Raw genomic sequence first — 20366 nt, forward strand, 5'->3', positions numbered from 1 at the left:
GTCTTGAACGCCACCCACGCCCTCCACCGACCCGAAACATTCCTGCTCTTCTGCTGCCTGGCCTGCTGTGCTCCTCCAGCTCGACACTGTGTTATCTCTGATTCCAGCATCTGCAGGTCTTGCTATCTCTTGCTGTTTGTTGGAGCTTATTTGCCATTGTTCCTCCATTACAACAGTGACTAAATTTCAAAAGTACTTAATTGACTATAAAGTGCTTTAGTATGAGATACAGTTCCTGATTAGAATTTATAGGTTGAAGGTGAGAAACAGGAAAGGAGCAGTGACCTTGTTGGGTATTTTGTTGTAGACCTCCACATAGTGGGGAGAAAGTAGAAGAGAGCATTTGTAGACAGATTATGGAAATCTGAAGGACAAGTAAAGTTGTGATAGTTGGTGATTTCAATTACCGTAGGGTAGACTGGGGGATAAACGTAAAGTGTGGGGCACAAAAGGGGAGAAATTCTTTCAATGTGTGTAGGAGAACTTTTTGCAATGGTACATTTCTTGTTCCACCAGGGAGAGTGCTGTGCTGCATCTGATCCAAGGAAATGAGGCAGGCCAGGTGGAGAACATCAGAGTAGGGGAGTATTTTGGAAATAGCGATCATCCAATAATCAGGTTCAATATTAAGTTGGAAAAGGATTAAAAATAAATGTCAATGAGGCAATCAGACTGGAAAAGGGCAGATTTTAGTAGTCTAAAAGTTGAACTGAAGTATGTTGATTGAAAACGCATTTTAGTGGATAAAACAGTAAATGGAAAATGGGAGAATTTCAAAAGGGAGATGAATGGAGTGCAAGCTGGATACCCATGAGAAATAAAATAAGGGGTATCCAAAGCTAGAGTACCCTGGATGACTAAGGATATTGATGAGAAAATAAAAAAGAAAAAGGAGGCTTATGATACATGCCAAAATAATAATGGCAATAGAAATTAGAAGAACATCCCAAATGCAGGATAGAGGCTAAGGCTGGAGTAAGGAAGGCTAAGAGGAAGCATTGAGTTTTTTTTGAGGAAGTTACTAAAATGATTGATAATGGCAGAGCAGTAGACCTTGTTTATTTGGATTTTAATAAAGGCTTTGACAAGGCTTCACATGGTAGACTAATTAGTAAAGTTAGGTCACAGAGGATTCAGGGTGAGCTTGCCAATTGGACACACAATTGGCTTAACATCAGTAGACAGCGTAATGGTGGATGGTTGCTTTTTGGACTGGAGGCCTGTGACCAGCGTTGTTCCACAGGGCTTGGTTCTGGGTCCTCTTTAGTTTGTCATTTATATGAATGATTTGGATGAGAATACAGAAGGCATGGTTAGTAAGTTTGTGGACAGCACCAAAATTGCTGGCATAGTAGTGCTGACAGTGATTCTACGATTACAAAGGGATCTTGATCAAATGGGTAAATGGGCTGAAAAATGGCGGATAGAATTCAGTCTGGATAAAAGCGAGGTGTTGCATCTTTGTACACAAACAAGGGTAGGGCTTATACGTTAACGGTAGGGCCTTGGGTCATGTGTAGAACAAAGGGACTTAGGGGTGCAGGTACACAATTCTTTGAAGTTTGCGTCATGTATAGACAGGGTGGTTAAAAAGGTGTTTGGCACAGTTGCTGCCTTTGCTCAAACCTTTGACTATAGGAGTGCAGTCACTTCACCTGACTAAGAAGCAGCGCTCTGAAATCTTGATATCAGATACACCTGGTGGACTATACCTGATGTCATGTGACTGCTGACTTTTACCAAATTAGAAGATGGTGACAATGGCCTAGTTGAAAACATGGGTGTTGAGAAACTAAGCAGTATAATGATAGATAAAGAAGCAGGGTTAAAAAGGCTGACAGCACTCCAGGTAGAGAAGTCACCAGGCTCGGATGGCATGCATCCGAGAGAGTTAAGGGATCAAATTGCGGAGGCATTGACAGAACTTTTCCAGGCCTTTCTGAACACAGGACTAATGCTGGGGACTGGAGGTTAGCAAATGTGACACCATTGTTTAAGAAAGGGACAAAGGATAATCCAGGAAACTACAGACCTGTCAGCTTGACATCAATAGTGGGAAAAGTGATGAAGGCCGTAATATGGGATAAACTTCGAGAAAGTTTAAGTTAACACTAGACTGTCAACATGGCTTTGTCAAGGGGAGTTCATGTCTGACAAATTTAATTGAGTTCTTTGACAAGGTGACACAGTCAATGGATGAGGATAGTACTGTGGATGTTGTACACTTGGACTTTCAGAAAGCATTTGATATGGGGCCATGTGGCGGGTTAGTTAGCAACTTAGAAATGTTTGGCAATGATGGGTCCTTGGCAGTATGGATTAGAAATTGACTAAAGAATAGGAAACAGAGTAGGCATAGATGGGTATTTCTCAGATTGGAGAAGAGTTGAAAATGGTGTTTCCCAGTGATTGGTGTTGGGACCCTTGCTTTTTCTTATTTATATTAACGATTTTGAGATGGGTGTTGAGGCCAAAATCTCTAAACTTGCAGATGATACTAGGCTAGGGAGAATAGTAAATTGTGAAGGTGACACTGAGCGACTTCAGAGGGACAGTGACAAGTTGGCCAAATGGGCAGACACTCAGCAGATGAATTTGAATGCAGAGAAATGTGAGGTAATGCATTTTAGTAGAAGAAACATTGACAGACAGTACAGGCTCAATGGTATAACTTTGAGGCGAGCACAGAAGCAGAGGAACCTTGGGGTTCACTTGTATGATTCTCTGAAGGTGGCCAGCTAAGTTGCAACAGTTGTTAAGGTGGCTTATAGGATCCTTGGTTATTTTAAATAGGGGCATAGAGTATAAAAGCAAAGAAGTGGTCAGACCACATTTGGAGTAGTGTGTTCAGTTCTGGGCAACTTATTTAAAGAAAGATGCTAAAGGCAAGTAGAGAGTTCAAAGGAGATTTACTAGAATGATACCAGGAATGAAGGATTTTAGATAAAAGAAAAGATTAGAGTTTGGGCTTATTCTCCTTGGAGCAAAGAAAATTAAGAGGTGACCTTATTGAGGTGTTCAAAATTATGAACAATTTTGGGGTAAAGAAGCATATTCTGTTCGCACTAGTTGGTATAACTACAGGTCACAATTTCAAGATTGCAAGTGAGCTAGAAGTAAGATGAGGAGAAACTTCTTTACTCAGAGAGTCGTTAGGATTTAGAATGCACTGCCTGCGAGAGTAGTGGAGGTGGATTCCATCGGAAGTTTCAAACGAGACCTGAATATATGTTTGAAAGTGGTGAAGCTGGAGAGTGGGACTAGTTGGGTAGCTATTTCCTGAGCCAGTACAGACACGATGGGTCAAATGGCTTCCTTCAGTAATGTGAAAATCTATGATTTTAGTATGTCCTGGGTCTGAAAGGACACGGTAAAATTGACTTTTTTACCTTTTGAAAGGGAATAGCATTTAACTTTTATGTTTGGAAACAAAACATTGAATCTCCTTGTGATTATATGATGCCCAAATGGTCCCCACTTTTGCTTCTGATTAATCCAGGTCCTGTTGGAGATTGGGACGTACATGAACTCCATACATAGTTCCCAATTATAGCCCTTCCCCCTAATGTTTCACTAGTTTTGGCAAGGCTGGAAAAATTCTCTGCCAATCCAAAAAGGTGAACCAAGGGGCCTACATGCTGGAAATAAGCTGGTAGGACACAGAATATTTGAGCCTCAAATTAACAGCAGCATCTTGTTTCTTCCTCAGGATGAACAATGTTCAAGTGATTCAGAAGAACACTCAATCAACCAAGATGAAAAACTGATTCAGCATGAACACTGCCCTAATCCCAATATACTATCAATGACAAGACAAAAGACTCGGCCCAAGGTAGTCTGCATGGTAGACTGTGCTGAATGAACATTTTCCAATATTTTGAGTTAGTGACTCATGAAGAGCTGCCTTGACATTTATAATTTATCATGCATTAGAATAGCAGCAGCGCATTTGATCTGTCAAGTTTGCCCATCTATGCAATAAGATCATGACTGTTCCAGTTATGACCTTACCACCACTCTCCTGCCTGTGTCCCCTCGTAATCTTTGACTGCCTTGTAGATAAATTCTAATTTCTTAACCCTTTTTGTGGATAGTAAATTTCAAAGCTTAACGATTCTCTGAGACAAAATTTCTCCTTGTATGTGTCTTAAATTTATTTATCCAGAGAGTGGTAAGCCTATGGAATTCACTACCACAGAAAGCAGTCAAGGCCAAAACATTGTATGATTTCAAAAAGGAGATGAATATAGCACTTTGGGCTTAAGGGATCAAAGGATATGGGGAAAAAGCAGGAACAAACTATTGAGTTGGATGATCTGCCATGATAATATTGAATGGTGAAGCAGGCTTGAAGATGGCCTACTCCTGCTCCTATAGTTTTATGTTTCTAAATAGGAGACTCTTTATTTTAAATTTATGCCCAGATCTAGATTTCCCCTATGAAGTGAAACATCTCTGCATAGAGTCATACAGCACAGAAATAGACCCTTTGGTTCAACTCGCCCATGCTGATCAGGTTTCCCAAACTAAACTAGTCCAATTTGGCCGTGTTTGGCCCATATCCCTTTAAACCTTTCTTATCCATGTACCTGTCCAAATGTCTTTTGAATGTTGTAATTGTACTCACCTCTACCACTTCCTGTGCCAGTGTATACCATGCATGCACCATCCTTTGTGTAAAAAGGTTGCCCCTCAGGTCCTTTTTAAAATTCTTCCCATCTCACCTTAAACCTATGCCCTCTAGTTTTGGATTTGCTTACTCTCGGGAAAAGACCTTGGCTATTCATCACCTTATCTATGCCTGTCATGATTTTACAAATGTCTAAAAGTTACCCCTCAGCCTCCTACCTTCCAGGGGAAAATGTCCCAGACTATTCAATCTCTCCTTATAACTCAAATCCTCCAGTCCCAACAACATCCTTGTAAATCTTTTCTGCCCCTTTTCCAGTGTAATAACATCCTTCCTATAGCAGGGACACCAGAATTGTATGGAGTAGTCCAAAATTGACTTCATTAATGTCTTGTACAGCCACAACTTGATGTCGCAACTGCTCTAAACAATGAAGGCAAGTGCACCAAACACCTCCTTGATCGCCTCGTCTACCTGTGACGCATCGACCTTGTAAAGCCCCCTCAGTATCCTTCATGTTGCTACATACTTGTGTTGAGTTCATGCAGAATCTATAATGAAGTTTCAATGAAGTATGGATGTAGTCTAAGCCCAGCAGTTTTTGACTTTAGCTACAATCAAAGCCAAACAATGTTTTATAAATTGGTGAGAACTGCTGTTGATTGATCCATATTTCTGATCTACATAATGTCCCACAGCAATGTTATCCTTAAAAATAAATCAGTTTTCACATATATGCTGAGCACACCCTGCTCTACCATACCACCAACTCTCTCAACTCCTCCACAGTTGCCAAATTGCCAAACTACATGTTCATCATTCAGTTTTGGATTAGCAGAAAGTTTCCTCCAAAATAATTTAGAGACAATAATCTGGGATAAACAGATATTGCTTGATGGAAATCACCATGTTTTTGTTTGGGGCAAATTTATATTGATCTAATTTGTGTGTGAAATGAAATGGGCAGTGGTAGAATGAATACAAAGTTGGCTGAATGAGAGAAAGTGGAGAGTGTGATGAATAGTTTATTTCAGACTGTAGGAAGGTATATAATGGGGTTCCCGAGGAGTTGGTATTGAGACAACTGCTTTTCTTGAGCAATATTGATGCTGACTGGGTGTTATCTTGGATCCAGCATCCAAGCAGTTCTTTTCAGATTCGGTTAAATGTAGTTAAGAGAAGACTCGACAACAGCAAATTACTTAAATATGAACATTTATTGAGTAATAATAAAAGTCAAAGAAAGGAAGATTTATTAAGTAAATAAAAAAGAATGAAAAAAAAGGGAAAAAAAACAATAAGCCTCATATCCTTCTAGCTATTGGGGACCTCTCGTCAAGGGCTGGTCTGGAGGCTGAGCTTGTTCTGGCACTGTTCACGATTCTAGTCTGAGGCGAAGTCCAATGACTTGGAACGAAACACTTATTCTCATGCAGTGTGACAAACAGCAAGGCACAGAAAAAACAACTATAGAAGACAAAATTTCTGACCACTACAGAAAACAGCTACAGAAAACCAAGCTGGTGTCGTCTTCAGCCTGTGAAGGAACGTTCACAGGATTCATTCAAGGTCATGCAGCTTGTCAAGTATCATCAGTTTTATCCCTTCAGCTTATCCTATACAATCTATTTGCTCATGCAGCTGTCGAATATCATCATTAACCTTTACCCCATTGGCGCATCCTATACAGGCATGCAGGACACCATTTCAAAGTTTGCTGATGACACAAAAGCTGGAAGTATCATGAACTGTGAAGAGGACATAGACTGGTAGCAGATGAAATTTAATGCAGTGCAATGTGAAGTAATCTATTATCATAGAAGGATGAGGAAAAACAGACTAAAGGATACAATTCTAAAAGGGCATATAGGAACACAGGGATATGAGGGTATAAAAGCAATATACAGTGGATCCTGGAAATCTGAAACAAAGAGAAAATGCTGGAGAAACTCAGCAGGTCTGGCAGAAACTGCGGAGAGAAAATTTTAACATTTCAAATCCAATATGACTCTTCTTTAGAACTGGGGGTATATATGCACACATGTGCTAAGGGTGGCAGATATTATGATCTAGTAGCACCAATGGTTATGGAAATTGGTTGGATAGACTTTGTTTTACTTTAGTGACGGAAGTGATCTTTTTACTAAACAAAAACACTTAATGTTGCAGTCCTTGTTTGAACAATAAAAACATGTTTATGAACAACAAAAATGAAGATAAATTAAGAAAAAAAAACTCTTCCCTTAACACAGATTCAAATATTTTTGAGCACAATTGAAATGACTCATGAGGTTTTTATAGCTTGAACCTTCCTCCCTACTTCATTACTCTGGTGATACCAATTACGACAGTTCCCTAGATTGGCTTCACTGAAAGACTCTTGTAGCATAGTTGTAGTGTCCCTGCCTCTGGACCGTAAAGCTTGGGTTCAAGACCTATCTGCTTCTGAGATGTGTCAAGACATGTCTGAACAGGTTGATTGAAAATATCTAGATTGACCTCACTGCCAACTGTGCAATAGGCTTATGGAATGGGAGTAAAATGACTTCAACTTGTCATACCAGCCATTTTATAGAGCAGTCAATTTTTCAAAAGAATCACCCTTGTTTAAGAAATGTTAGCAGAAAGTGTTGAGGGTCTATGTTTTGGAATGTACATTCTGCATAAATGTAAGAATGAAAGAATCATTTACTGTTGACATCATAACTTTTTGAACTGCAGATAACTGAGAGTCTGCTGTTGCTGAATGAAGCAAAATTTACAGATGAAACACACCTCCAAACAAGGTAAGAATACTGAATTTGTACTTCAGCTGTTACCCTAAACCTATTTCAATGCAGAGGCTTCAGGTCGATATGTCACAGTGCCAAATGTATTGAAGATTATTCAAAGTAAGTAAAACGATTTGATCTGCATTGGTCAGGTTACACAAAGGAAATTAATTGAAAGTCTGTAGATATGCTGGAGCTTGAAGCTAGCATTCCAGCTAGCTCTTGATGTGAGGCGTATACTGAATGGATGCTGTTGTCTTGAGAACAGAAGAATTAAAATGTTTCTGATCTGTATGTGAGTCAATATGATTGGTTCAATGTCCACTCTTGCCTCTCTTTCACTTTTTATATATCTAAAACAAACTCTTGCAATCTTCCTTTATATTATTAGCTAGCTTATTTCATATTTCATGTTCTGTCCCTTTATTGCTTTTTTTTTAGTTATCCTCTGCGGGTTTTTAAAGGTTTCCCAATCCTGGCTTCCCACTAATCCTCACCACAGTTGTATGCTTTTTTCCCTTGCTTTCATGCTGTCCCTGACTTTCCTTGTCAGCCATAGTTGCTTCACCCTCCCCTTAGTATGTTTCTTCATTCTTGTGATGAATTTCTGCTATGCCTCCAGAAACTCCTGCCATTGCTGCTCCACCACCTTCCCTGCTGAGCTCCACTTCCAATTGACTCTGGCCAGCTCCTCCCTAATGTCTTTACTCAATTAAATATCTAATTCAAGCTTTTCGTGCTGAAACTGCAGAGTGAATTCTTTCATATTATGGTCAGTGCCCCCTAGGGGTTCCTTCACTTTCAGCTCCATAATCAAGTCAGCCTCATCACACATCACCAAATTCAGAATTGCCTGTTCCCCTAGTGGGTTCCACCACATGCTGCAAAAAAAAAATCTCATAGATGTTCCAAGAATTTCTTTTTTTGGTATCTGTTACCAACCTGTTTATCCCAGTCCACCCAAATGTTGAAGTCTCCCATGGAATCCCAAAACTGGCATAGGATATATAAAGTCAGTTTCAAAGATTGGTATGTGTGGAATGAGCTTCACGTTGTGAGGTATAAGGGAGCTGTTCCAGTGGGATAGGCTGCAGCTGAACCATGCTAGGACCAGTGCCCTGGCAAATTGAATAACTAGAGTTGTAGATAAGGCTTTAAACTAATTAGAGGGTTTGGGAGATGGGATACCTAGTCTTAAAGTGCAAAGGATATGGCAGCATTACAAGACAGCTATTTGGATAACAATACCTAGCATGGGACAGAAACTGGCAAAATAGCATTCTTTTCTTGAATGCACATGTAGCATTCAGAACAAAATAAATGAATTAATGGCACAAATAAAGATTAATGGGTATAATCTTATAGCTATATGGAATAGTAGCTGTCAGAGATAGTGGACTAACAGGTTGCAATGTTTAAAGACTCCTTAGATACTGGAAAAGTCCCAGTGGATTAGACTGCCAGTTTATTTTGGGGGGGGGGGGGGGGGGGGGGGAGTGGAGGGGAGGGGAGTGGAGGGGAAGGAGACTAAAACAGGTAATTATAGGTCAGTTAGCTTAATATTAACTATTGGGAGAAAGTTGGAGTCTGCTGTAAAGGGTGTACAGCAGAGCATTTAGCTGATAGCAGAGTCGCCATGGTTTTGCTTGATAAATTTATTAGAATTCTATGAGGAGGTAACAAGTAGGATAGATAAGGGCAAAGAAATAGATATAATCTATTTAGATTTCCAAAAGGCATTTGGTACCACACATTAGGCTACTTAATAAGATCAGTGTCCATGGTGTTGAAGATAATATTTTAGCATGAACAGAGGATTGACTGCTAGAAGAATGAGAGGTGGGATGAAGGGAGCATTTTCAGGATGGCAAACAATAACTACTGGAGTATCATAGGGATCACTGCTAGGGCCACAATTATTTACCATAAATATTCATGGCTTAGACATAGAAAATGAGTGTACTATAACCGTGTTTGCAGCTGACACAAAAATAGGTGAATGGTGAGGAAGAGATAGTAGGAACTGCAGATGCTGGAGAATCTGAGATAACAAGGTGTAGAGCTGGATGAACACAGCAGGCCAAGCAGCATCAGAGGAGCAGGAAGGCTGACGTTTCGGGCCTAGACCCTTCAACAGATAAATTTAGACAAGTTTAACAAGCGGGGGAAAAAACTTGGCAGATGGAATACACTGACTCATACAGCGTAGATATTGGCTCTTCGGCCCACTGTCTATGTAAACCAACAAACATCAAACCACACTAATCCCATTTGACTGCATTTGTTCCATAGGCTACTACATCCTAACATTTTAAATACTCATCCGGATATTTTTTAAATATTGAGAGTACCTGTCTCCACCCTCTCAGGCATCACTTTCATTATTTCTACCACTCTCTGGGTGGAAAAAAAAATTCCTCAGATGTTGGAAAATGTGTGGTTTAGCAGAAAGCATAAGGAGATGACTGTTATGTAAATGGTGAAAGATGGCAAAATTCCACAGCACAAGAGGGATTTGGAAGCCTAATACATAAATCATAAAAGGCTAGCATACAATTTCAGCGTCCAGAGAAGGTTCACTAGGTTGATCCTGGATATGAAAGTACTGACTTACAAGCTGTTAATTAGGTTGTGTCTGTACTCATTGGAATTTCAAAGAATTAGAGAAGATCTCATTGAAACATACAAGATTCATTGAAGACTTGACAGAGAGATGCTGAGAGGGTATTTCACCTTGTAGGCAAATCGAGGACTAAAAGTCATAATCTCAAAATGAGGGGCCACCCATTTAAGACAGATGAGGAGAAATATCTCCTGAGATTAGTTAGTTTAGCATGCTTTCCTTCATTGCTCAAACCTTTGAGTGTAGAAGTTGGAATGCTATGTTGAGGTTGTACAAGAAATTGGTGAGGCTTCTTCTGGAGTACCGTGTCCAGTGATGGTTGCCCCGTTATAGGAAGGATATTATTAAGCTGGAGAGGGCTCGTAAGAGATTTACTGGAAGGTTGCCAGGAATGAAGGGTTTGAGTTATGGGGAGAGGCTGGATAGGCTGCGACTTCTTGCACTGGAGCATAGGAGGTTGAGGGATATCCTTAAAGAGTTTTGTAAAATCGTGAGGAATATAGATAAGGTGAATGGCAGTTGTCTTTAGGGTGGGGGATTTCAAAACAAAGGGGTATTTTTTTTTTAGGTGAGAGGATAAACATTTAAAAAAAAAGACATGAGGGGCAATTTATTTACACAGAGTGGTTTGAGGAAGGGTTGGATGTGGGTACAATTACAACATTTAAGAGACATTTAGATAAGTATATGAATAAGAAATGTTTGGAAGGATATGGGCCAAGTGCAGGCAGGTGGGATTAGTTTAGTTTGGGATTATGGTTGGCATGGAACGGTTGAACTGAAGGCTCTGTTTCCATGCTGTATGACTCTGAATCTGTGGAATTCTTTATCACAGAGATATTGAAGGTTGAGATAGACATTAATAACTGAATCAAGGGTCATGGGGAAAAGGCAAGAAAGTGAAGTTGGGGATTATCAGATCAGCTGTGATCTCATTGCATTGTGCAGCAAACTTGATAGGCTAAAAGGCCTACATCTGCTTCTATGTCTTATGGTCTTGTAGGCAGTTGCTACCAAGCAATAAACTAAATACCTTGTTAACTACAAGAGACTATGCTAGTTGACCAGGTAGCGGTTTCCCTGTCCCACCCTAAACCAAACAGGTCTTGTAGTGTGGCATGCCCACACAATACTCACTGAGTAGGACACCACTACACTATCTGGTCTTGTAATGAAGTGCACCTAGCACTGATTTGATGCTATAAATGATATATGATGGAAACTTTAGGACTTGCAAATATTCTTTTGGTATTCATATTTCCATTCTTTACCCCAGGTCAGTCCAACAATCTGACAATGCAAGTATATTGGAAGCAATGTGGCATCCAACTGCTGCTGTTATCCATGATAAGACACCTTCAGGATCTGCTACTCGTCCTCAATTACCGTATATCATTGTTATTCTATGGATGGTAGTATATTGGCTGATCATTCTTCTGCACCTCGACTTAGAGTCACTAGGCTTGTTCACGGCCAGCTGATTATTACCAGATGGGTCATAATTATTCTTCTGCTTAACATTTTGTGGAGTAGTTTTGTATTGTTAGATTTCTTCTCTTTTTATACTCCAATGTTTCCAGAATTTTCCTGACATCCCTGTTTAAATGGTAAAATCCCAAAGTTTCAATGCCAACAAATGAAGGGCAATGACTGGTTTCTACAATTGTATCAACTGAGTATAAACCTGAGAAATTGTTTTTATTCCATTAATCTTGACTATTTGGTTTATAAGAGGTGACCCAATAAGGACTGGCTACATGTTACTGAACACATTTGACCTGATGCAAATCTTCAAAAAAATGGCACAGCATGTTACAGACTTCCTATGTGTGCACAATAGGGTACAAATTTCAAATCAATAGAAGCTTCCTGAGTGGTATGACAGCAAGAAAGTGAAGTTTTTTTTATATGTTTTATATCATATACAATGTAAATGAAGCTTTATTTTAATATTTTACTTTTATCACTGTTTTGCTCTTTCGTCAAGAGGTTTCATTTGCAACCTATTATGTTGATATCAGATGTGTGCAGAAAAAAAGGAAGTTAACAGAATAAGACACCATTGTATTCAAGTAATGAAATAAACACTTGAGATTTAAATACAGAGACTGACAAGAAGGGAATATAAGTTGTGAATGTTGTAATCCTGCACTTCTAGTGGACCATAACTAGAGAATTGGAACATTACTGCTGTAATCCTTTCTCTAACTTGTTCCTGCTGAATATAGCTTTCCCCAATGCATGTGCAAGATTGCTGAATCACGCTGTATTTTGTGCAATAAGAATATATTGTTAAAACACAGCTGGGCTGATATTTTCAAGGTTTCATCGATTGTTGTTTCTCATTTTCTTTGTCTCCCCATTGCCTGGGGTAATTGGAAGGCCCATTCACAATCCCGTTTTAGCTCTTCACTGACTATGCTTTATAATCATTTTTATAAGTGGTCCAGGTTATCACTGTCTATCAGCCTGCTTACTGAAATATATTGAACAAGGAATCATGGCTTCTAACATCCTCCTGCTAACCTTTAGTAGCAAATGATTGCGAGACCGCATGATGCATTATTGATATATTCACAATATTTTATTTAAATCCAGAATTCTGATTTGCTGCATAATCATATTTAGAAAAAGTGATCCTGATGAGTACTATATAACATTGAAACATAAAATCATATAAGCCAAAGAATCTCAAATGGGCACAAAGATTTGGCACTGATTTCCCTCGCTGCATTTTCTTTCTCTTTCATCCAGATGATGAAATTGCACTTAAAACAAAGCTTTAAACTGCCACTGAAAGTAGAGGCGGGGCCTTTACTGTTTCCATTACTTGTGTATATGGCTTGACTTCTTTGATTGTTAATAGTCTGTATGTGTTGGATGCGCTTATGTCTGTGCATAGAATTTGTTTTCTGTAATTGAATTCATTCTTGGCTGGTTAGACAGTTGGAGCTCTACCTTATGATTGAAGGTGTTTCCGTCCTTCCTTTATTAACTTGGGCTGAACTAAATTCCACAACTGCTGCTAGAACCATTTATGAAATCTTGTGCAGTTGATGGTGAGTTTGGGCAGGAGATGCATCTATTGAGCAAATCATGATTCAACCTAATCCAGTCTCCACAAGGAGCCACTAGTTAGTGACCAGGAGCTCGTTAGCTAATTTGTCTGCAGAAACCAACCACACTAACTGCTGTGTACTCCCTCATTCAACACATACCAAGGATTGTGTTGGAGACTTTTCTACTCTGGATGCTGCCCAGAACACTTATGGTATATCATTCTGAAAGGTGAAGATATTTGTTCAGTCTGGGTTTTTAAATCCAAACCCACCTGCCATATTCCATCTTCCCTAACAATCTCTGGTCGTAATGCACTTAGGAATTTGATGTTTTACACTGTTCATCTTCGTATCATTTCAAAGTTCATTACTGTAACATTAATGGAATATCAATGACTGACCCAATGTTACAGATTAGAATGCCTTCTGCTCTAATTTGTGATGTTCTCTAAATGAGAAAGCAAAAGTAATTACAAATATAGTTACAATTTTGAATGTTCCCAAATCTATACATTCTCTGTTTAGGAGTGGGATGGAGAAAAACCCTTGGTTCAGTGTAGTGCTGAGATAAACATATAGAAGGTTCAGGTGTGTTCTACAGTCTGATTATGTTAGCATAAGTCAAGACAGCAGATTTTTTTTATACTGATTTAATGAAAGAGACAAATTTGTCTGGGTGAATACTTTCACCATTATACCCATGCTCTGCATTTTCTACCTAATGATGGAGTGATTGAATGGTCTAAGCATTGGATTCAAGTCCTACTTGTTTCAGAGGTGTTTCATAACACATGACACCCCTGACCTTCTCTACTGTAATGCACAGGGAAGACAGGACAAAGTTGGACTCTGATGTTATCAAATTCTTGCACTTAGCCAGTTTCCTGTCCATGCTTACACTCCTGATCATGGCCTCACGAGTACAACTTTAACCTTTTGGAGTCTCCCCATACATAAAACTGATCAGATCGAATGTGGCACAGGCTCCAACCAATTCTGACAGCTGGAGCTCAATAGATGCCATGCATCTACAATTTGCATATAAAAGGATCCCGACCCCTGAAGCAGACAGGTGCATGGTCTGTTAGTGGTAGTCCACTGCAGAAACTGCCAGGTGGCATTCAAGTCTCCCAAATCCCATTTTGAAGCCACTATAATCTAGTTAATGCTAATTCTACCAATAAAGTTTAGCCATGATACTTCCAGTCAAATAGCCAATCTGCAATGGCTATCTGGGGTCATATGTGAATATTGAGGTGTATACATATGCAACTGTGCTAGTAATGATTCATCTTCAATTGAGGACAGTAGGTGGAGGGGGGGAAACTATTGAGCAAAAAGACACTTGTTTCACTTGCACTGGAATTGAAAAATGTGGCTCTTGCTATGCTGCACTTATTTGAGGTGTATATCTACACAATAAAATTCTTAAGCTTATTTATAGGAATACTGGCAGGTCCAGTACCACTGACTCCATATGACTTAAAATACAGTAATTGATTTGTACAGGAGAAAACAAAAATTGTGCCTTTTTGGAAGCTTTAATGTTTAACTAATGAAGTCAGAACTGCTGGTTACCAATCAGTAGTAAGACACCCATGTTGTCCTTTGCTTTGAGTGTGGGACTCTATTACTCCAGAAACATACCTTCTGAGAATTTACCTGTATGTGTTACACTTGTAGATAGGTGCTTGTGCGTCTCTAGCCTTTGGACCCTCTATATCATTCAAGGATATTTGCTTTATAGCACAGACCATAATACTACACTGATTATATGATTCTCGAAATAAGTCTTTTCACAATGTTTATTCCTATAAAAATGGTGTACATTTTCTGTCATAGTTTGGGAGCGTCTGTAAAAATAAGTTTGTGTGAATAAAAGCTATTCAACAGTTTATTAAAATCAGGTCTTAAACTCCCTAGCTGATTTTGTTTTTCTTTCCATTCAATATTTCTCACCCACTGGTCAATCTGAGATGCTGCTCCTGTTGCGATACAAATTTCACATGATATGGTGCAACCCTGGTGAATAAGTTATAAACTAAAGAATCAAATTAGGGTCCATTATTAGCCAAAATAACATCTTGCTGCAAGTATATTTAAACCATGCCTCAACAGTACGATGGCAGCATTTTTTTATTCAGTTTCAGTCAGCACTTATTGCCCATCCCTAATTGCTCATAGTAATTGGTAGTGTGTGCAATGTTGAGCCACTGCAGTCCATGTAGTGTAGCATGTTCACAGTGCTGTTAAGGAGAGTGTTCCGCATTTTGAAACAGGACAAGTGAAGGAATAGTAATTATGGCCAATATTCCTCATTTTGAAGTTAAATTATGGCATCACTTGTGTTGGATGACTTCATATACACTGATCCCCAGAACATGTTATTTCATGCAGTCTTGAGCTTCTCAGCTAATTAGCTATGCTAGTGATGTAGTGTGTCTTACGTAGCAAATCACCTGGTGAGTGAGTCAGAAAATCAATCCCAGAATGTTCCGGTGAGAAGATTCTGGTACCATATTTAAAGGTCAGTTGTACATGACTTCATTTGTTACAAGCTAGGAATTTCCTGGGGTGGCTTCCCCTGGAACCCCAGAGATAGTAAGAACTACCAATGCTGGAGTCTGAGATAACGCAGTGTGGAGCTGGAGGAACACAGCAGGTTAGGCAGCATCAGAGGAGCAGGAAAGCTGACGTTTCAGGTTGGGACACTTCAGAAATGGGGGAGGGGAAGGGGACTCTGAAATAAATAGAAAGGAGGGGTGGTGATAGCAGGTAGATAGCTCCACTATCTACTTGCTGTCTTTATTTCAGAGCCCAATTCCCCCTCCCCCATTTCTGAAGAAGGATCCCAACCCGAAACGTCAGCTTTCCTGCTCCTCTGATGCTGCCTGACCTGCTGTGTTCCTCCAGCTCCACACTGTTACCTGGAACCCCAGAGATGTCTCCTGAGTCTGAACTGGCTCCCAGGCTGCTGGACAGAATCACTGATAGAAGGGACATCTTTTAATGCCCGTGTACCTCCTCCTTCCTCACTACCCAAGGCTTCAGGCATAACTGCCAGGTGAAGCAGAGATTAACTTGCACTTCACTCAATGTAGTCTACCATATTCAGTGCTCACAATATGGTCTCCTTTACACTGGATAGACAAAATGTAGACTGGGTGACTGCTTTGCGGACACCTACGTTGTATCCATAAAAGTTACACCAAGCTTCCAGTTGCCTGCCACTTCAACACACCACACTGTTCCCTGGCCTCTGCAGTGCTCCAGGAAGGCTCAGTGCATGCTGAAAGAGCAACATCTCATTTTCAGCTTAGGGACACTGCAGCCTTCAGGGCTCAATAGTGTTCAATAGACCCTGAATATTTCCTTCCATGTCGTTCCAGCCCCACACCCCAGGCCCTGCCATGACATGGGTAGCTTTCAGCAGAGCCAACCCATTTTCACCTACTCATGGACGCCATTTTCAGCTTTTCTCCTTTCAAACTTAGAATCATCTATTTCTTTACCTAACTTTTTTTTTTCTATTCCTCTGATCCACCTATTCATTCACTCCTCCACTCCCCTACAACCCCCAACCCTTATCTTCATTAAACAACTTGCCACCAAAATATAAATCCAGTTTTGGTCCCTAATCAACTCTGCTCCTCCTTTAACTATTTTTAAGCTATTTATGCAACCATTGATGAACATAGAACATAAGAACATAAGAACTAGGAGCAGGAGTAGGCCGTCTGGCCGTTCGAGCTTGCTCCGCCATTCAATAAGATCATGGCTGATCCTTTCGTGGACTCAGATCCACTTACCCGCGTTCTCACCGTATCCCTTAATTCCTTTATTGTTCAAAAAAATATCTACTTTTTTTTAAAAACATTTACTGAAGTAGCGTCAACTACTTCACTGGGCAAGGAATTCCATAGATTAACAACCCTCTGGGTGAAGAAATTCCTTCTCAGTTCAGTCCTAAATCTGCTCCCTCTAATCTTGAGGCTATGCCCTCTTGTCCTAACTTCACCTGCCAGTGGAAACATCCTCTCTACTTCTATCTGATCTATTCCCTTCATAATTTTATATGTTTCTATAAGATCCCCCCTCAATCTTCTGAATTCCAATGAATATAATCCCAATCTACTCAGTCTCTCCTCATAAGCCAACCCCCTCAACTCTGGAATCAACCTAGTGAACCTCCTTTGCACCCCCTCCAGTGCCAGTACATCCTTTCTGAAGTAAGGAGACCAAAACTGCACACAGTACTCCAGGTGTGGCCTCACCAGCACCTTGTACAGCTGCAACTTAACCTCTCTGCTTTTTATTTCAATCCCTTTAGCAATGAAAGACAAAATTCCATTTGCCTTCCTAATTACTTGTTGTACCTGCAGACCTACCTTCTGTGATTCATGCACAAGGACACCCAGGTCCCTCTGCATAGCAGCATGCTGCAACTTTTTACCATTCAAGTAATAATCCTTTTTACTATTACTCCTACCAAAATGTATGACTTCACATTTATTTACATTGTATTCCATCTGCCAGACCTTTGCCCACTCACTCAATGTATCTATATTCCTCTGCAAAGTTTCACAGTCCTCTGCACACTTTGCTTTGCCACTCATCTTAGTGTCATCTGCAAACTTTGACACCCTACACGTGGTCCCCAACTCCAAATCATCTATATAAATTGTAAATAATTGCGGTCCCAACACCGATCCCTGAGGCACACCACTAGTCACTGACTGCCAGCTAGAATAGCACTCATTTATCCCCACTCTTTGCTTCCTGTTAGTCAACCAATCCTCTATCCATGCTAATACTTTACCCTTAATGCCATGCATCCTTATCTTATGCAGTAGCCTCTTGTATGACACCTTGTCAAAGGCCTTTTGGAAGTCTAGGTACACCACATCCACTGGGTCCCCATTGTCCACCTCGCTCGTAATGTCTTCATAGAATTCCAAAAGATTTGTCAAGCATGACCTGCCCTTCATGAACCCATGCTGCGTCTGCCCAATGGGACAATTTCTATCAAGATGCCTTGCTATTTCTTCCTTGATAATAGACTCGAGCATCTTCCCCACTACGGAGGTTAAGCTAACTGGTCTATAATTCCCCATCTTTTGTCTACTTCCCTTTTTAAACAGTGGCGTCACATTTGCTGTTTTCCAATCTGCTGGGACTGCCCCAGAGTCCAGCGAATTTTGGAAAATTACCGCCAGTGCACCTGCTATTTCTCCCGCCATCTTTTAGTACCCTGGGATGCATTCCATCAGGGCCAGGAGACTTATCAATCCTTAGCTCCATTAGCTTGCCCAACACTACCTCTTCCGTAATTATGATTGTTTCCAGGTCCTCACCTACCTTCGTCTCTTTGTCAATTACTGGCATGTTATTAGTGTCCTCCACTGTGAAGACCGATACAAAATACCTGTTCAATGCCTCAGCTATTTCATCATATCCCATAACTAAATTCCCCTTCTCATGCTCTAAAGGGCCAACATTTACTTTAGCCACTCTTTTTCGTTTTATATATTTATAGAAACTTTTCCTATCTGTCTTTATATTCTGTGCTAGTTTTTTCTCATGTTCTATCTTACTTTTCCTTATAGCTCTTTTTGTGGCTTTCTGTTGACCTTTAAAGTTTTCCCAATCTTCTAGTTTCATGCTGTTTTTGGCCACTTTGTATGCCTTCTCTTTCAATTTGATAGCCTCCCTTATTTCTTTAGACACCCATGGCAGATTACCCCTTTTCTTACAGTCCTTCCTTTTCATTGGAATATACTTTTGCTGAGCACTTTGAAAGATCGCTTTGAAAGTCCTCCACTGCTCGTCAACTGTCCCACCATAAAATCTTTGTTTCCAGTTTACTTTAGCCAAGTTCTCCCTCATTCTATTGTAGTTCCCCTTGTTCAAGCACAGTACCCTGGTATTGGATATTATCTTCACACTCTCCATCTGTATTCTAAATTCAACCATACTGTGATCACTCCTTCCAAGAGGATCCCTAACTATGAGGTCATTAATTATACCTGTCTCATTACACAGGACCAGATCTAGGATAGCTTGCTCCCGCATTGGTTCCATTACATACTGTTCAAGAAAACTATCACAGATACACTCAACGAACTCCTCCTCAAGGCTACCCTGACCGAGCTGGTTTGACCAATCTACGTGTAGGTTAAAATCCCCCATGATAATTGCCGTACCATTTTTACAGGCATTAGTTATTTCTTTGTTTATTGCCCGCCCCAATGTGATGTTATTATTTGGTGGCCTATAGACTACGCCTTTCAGTGACTTTTTCCTCTTAGAATTTCTAATTTCCACCCAAATGGATTCAACCTCATTCTCCATAGAACCTATATCATCTCTCAGCACCGCCCTGATGGCATCTTTGAATATCAGAGCTACACCACCTCCCTTACCTTCCTGTCTGCCTTCCGAATAGTCTAGTACCCTTGGATATTTAACTCCCAGTCGTGCCCATCCTGTAACCATGTCTCCGTAGTGGCTACCAAATCATATTCATGACTTTGGGATTCCCCTTTATATTAGCTGCCAGTTTTTTCTCATAGTTTGTCTTTGCTCCTCTTATTTGCATTTATCACCTTCCCTCTAATCCTTTGGTACTCCTCTTATTTGTATTAGGTTTTCTGCCTTACACTTTTTTTTTCTAATGTTAATTTCTACATCTGTTGTCATCCAGGGAACTCTGGATCTGTGTATCCTATTTCAGGGAATATACTTTGACTGTACTAGCCATCTGTTCTTTGAAGGTAGCATGTTCAGTTACTGGTCCTGCCAACCTCTTCCAGACAATTCTGCTCAGCTCAATTCTTGCCCCATTTGAAATCAGCTCACTGTCAATAGATTTTTTTCTTACTCTGAATTGTTGCATGCCATTCTCCAACACTATCTTTTAACTGTATGGTACCAAAATCACTGTCTACTAAATGTTCCCCCACTGATATTTGATCTATCTGGCCCACCTGATATCTGAGGACCAGGTCCAACAACGCATTCTTGTTGGATTGGACGTGCTGCTGTAGGAAACTCTCAAACGTAAGATGGAGATAAAATAGAACTAACTAAGCTACTTGCACATAACCCAATTTGAAAATAATTGAAACTCTCAGCAGAACAAAATGTCATCAATCTCAAAAACACTTTACAGTACTCAAATGCCAGAGACAGATCATTTATCATGTCTATAGTTTTGAATTAACTGTTCTTTCAATTACTGATCTTGATAGCCTCTCCCTTGATTATTCACACAACTGCGCTTA

The 20366-nt window shown here is 40.1% G+C and overlaps 1 protein-coding gene across 5 annotated transcripts in view; it reads left to right on the forward strand.

The window, feature by feature from the left end:
- Window positions 1-14978, forward strand: part of LOC109910719 (calmin) — a 107138-nt gene extending 92160 nt beyond the window's left edge. For 3 of the 5 annotated variants that reach the window (XM_048600244.1, XM_048600240.1, XM_048600242.1), the window contains 3 exons: window positions 3710-3835; window positions 7352-7416; window positions 11301-14978. In XM_048600244.1, coding sequence (XP_048456201.1) covers window positions 3710-3835; window positions 7352-7416; window positions 11301-11505 — 396 coding nt within the window. In that variant the 3' untranslated portion in view covers window positions 11506-14978. Of the gene's footprint in view, window positions 1-3709; window positions 3836-5029; window positions 5137-7351; window positions 7417-11300 lie in introns of those variants that run through there. The other 2 variants (XM_048600241.1, XM_048600243.1) reach the window with 2 other exon arrangements.
- Window positions 14979-20366: the final 5388 nt, after the last annotated feature.

Source organism: Rhincodon typus, chromosome 8 (assembly GCF_021869965.1).
Source record: "Rhincodon typus isolate 14 chromosome 8, sRhiTyp1.1, whole genome shotgun sequence".
In the NCBI taxonomy this organism is placed as follows: Eukaryota; Metazoa; Chordata; class Chondrichthyes; order Orectolobiformes; family Rhincodontidae; genus Rhincodon; species Rhincodon typus.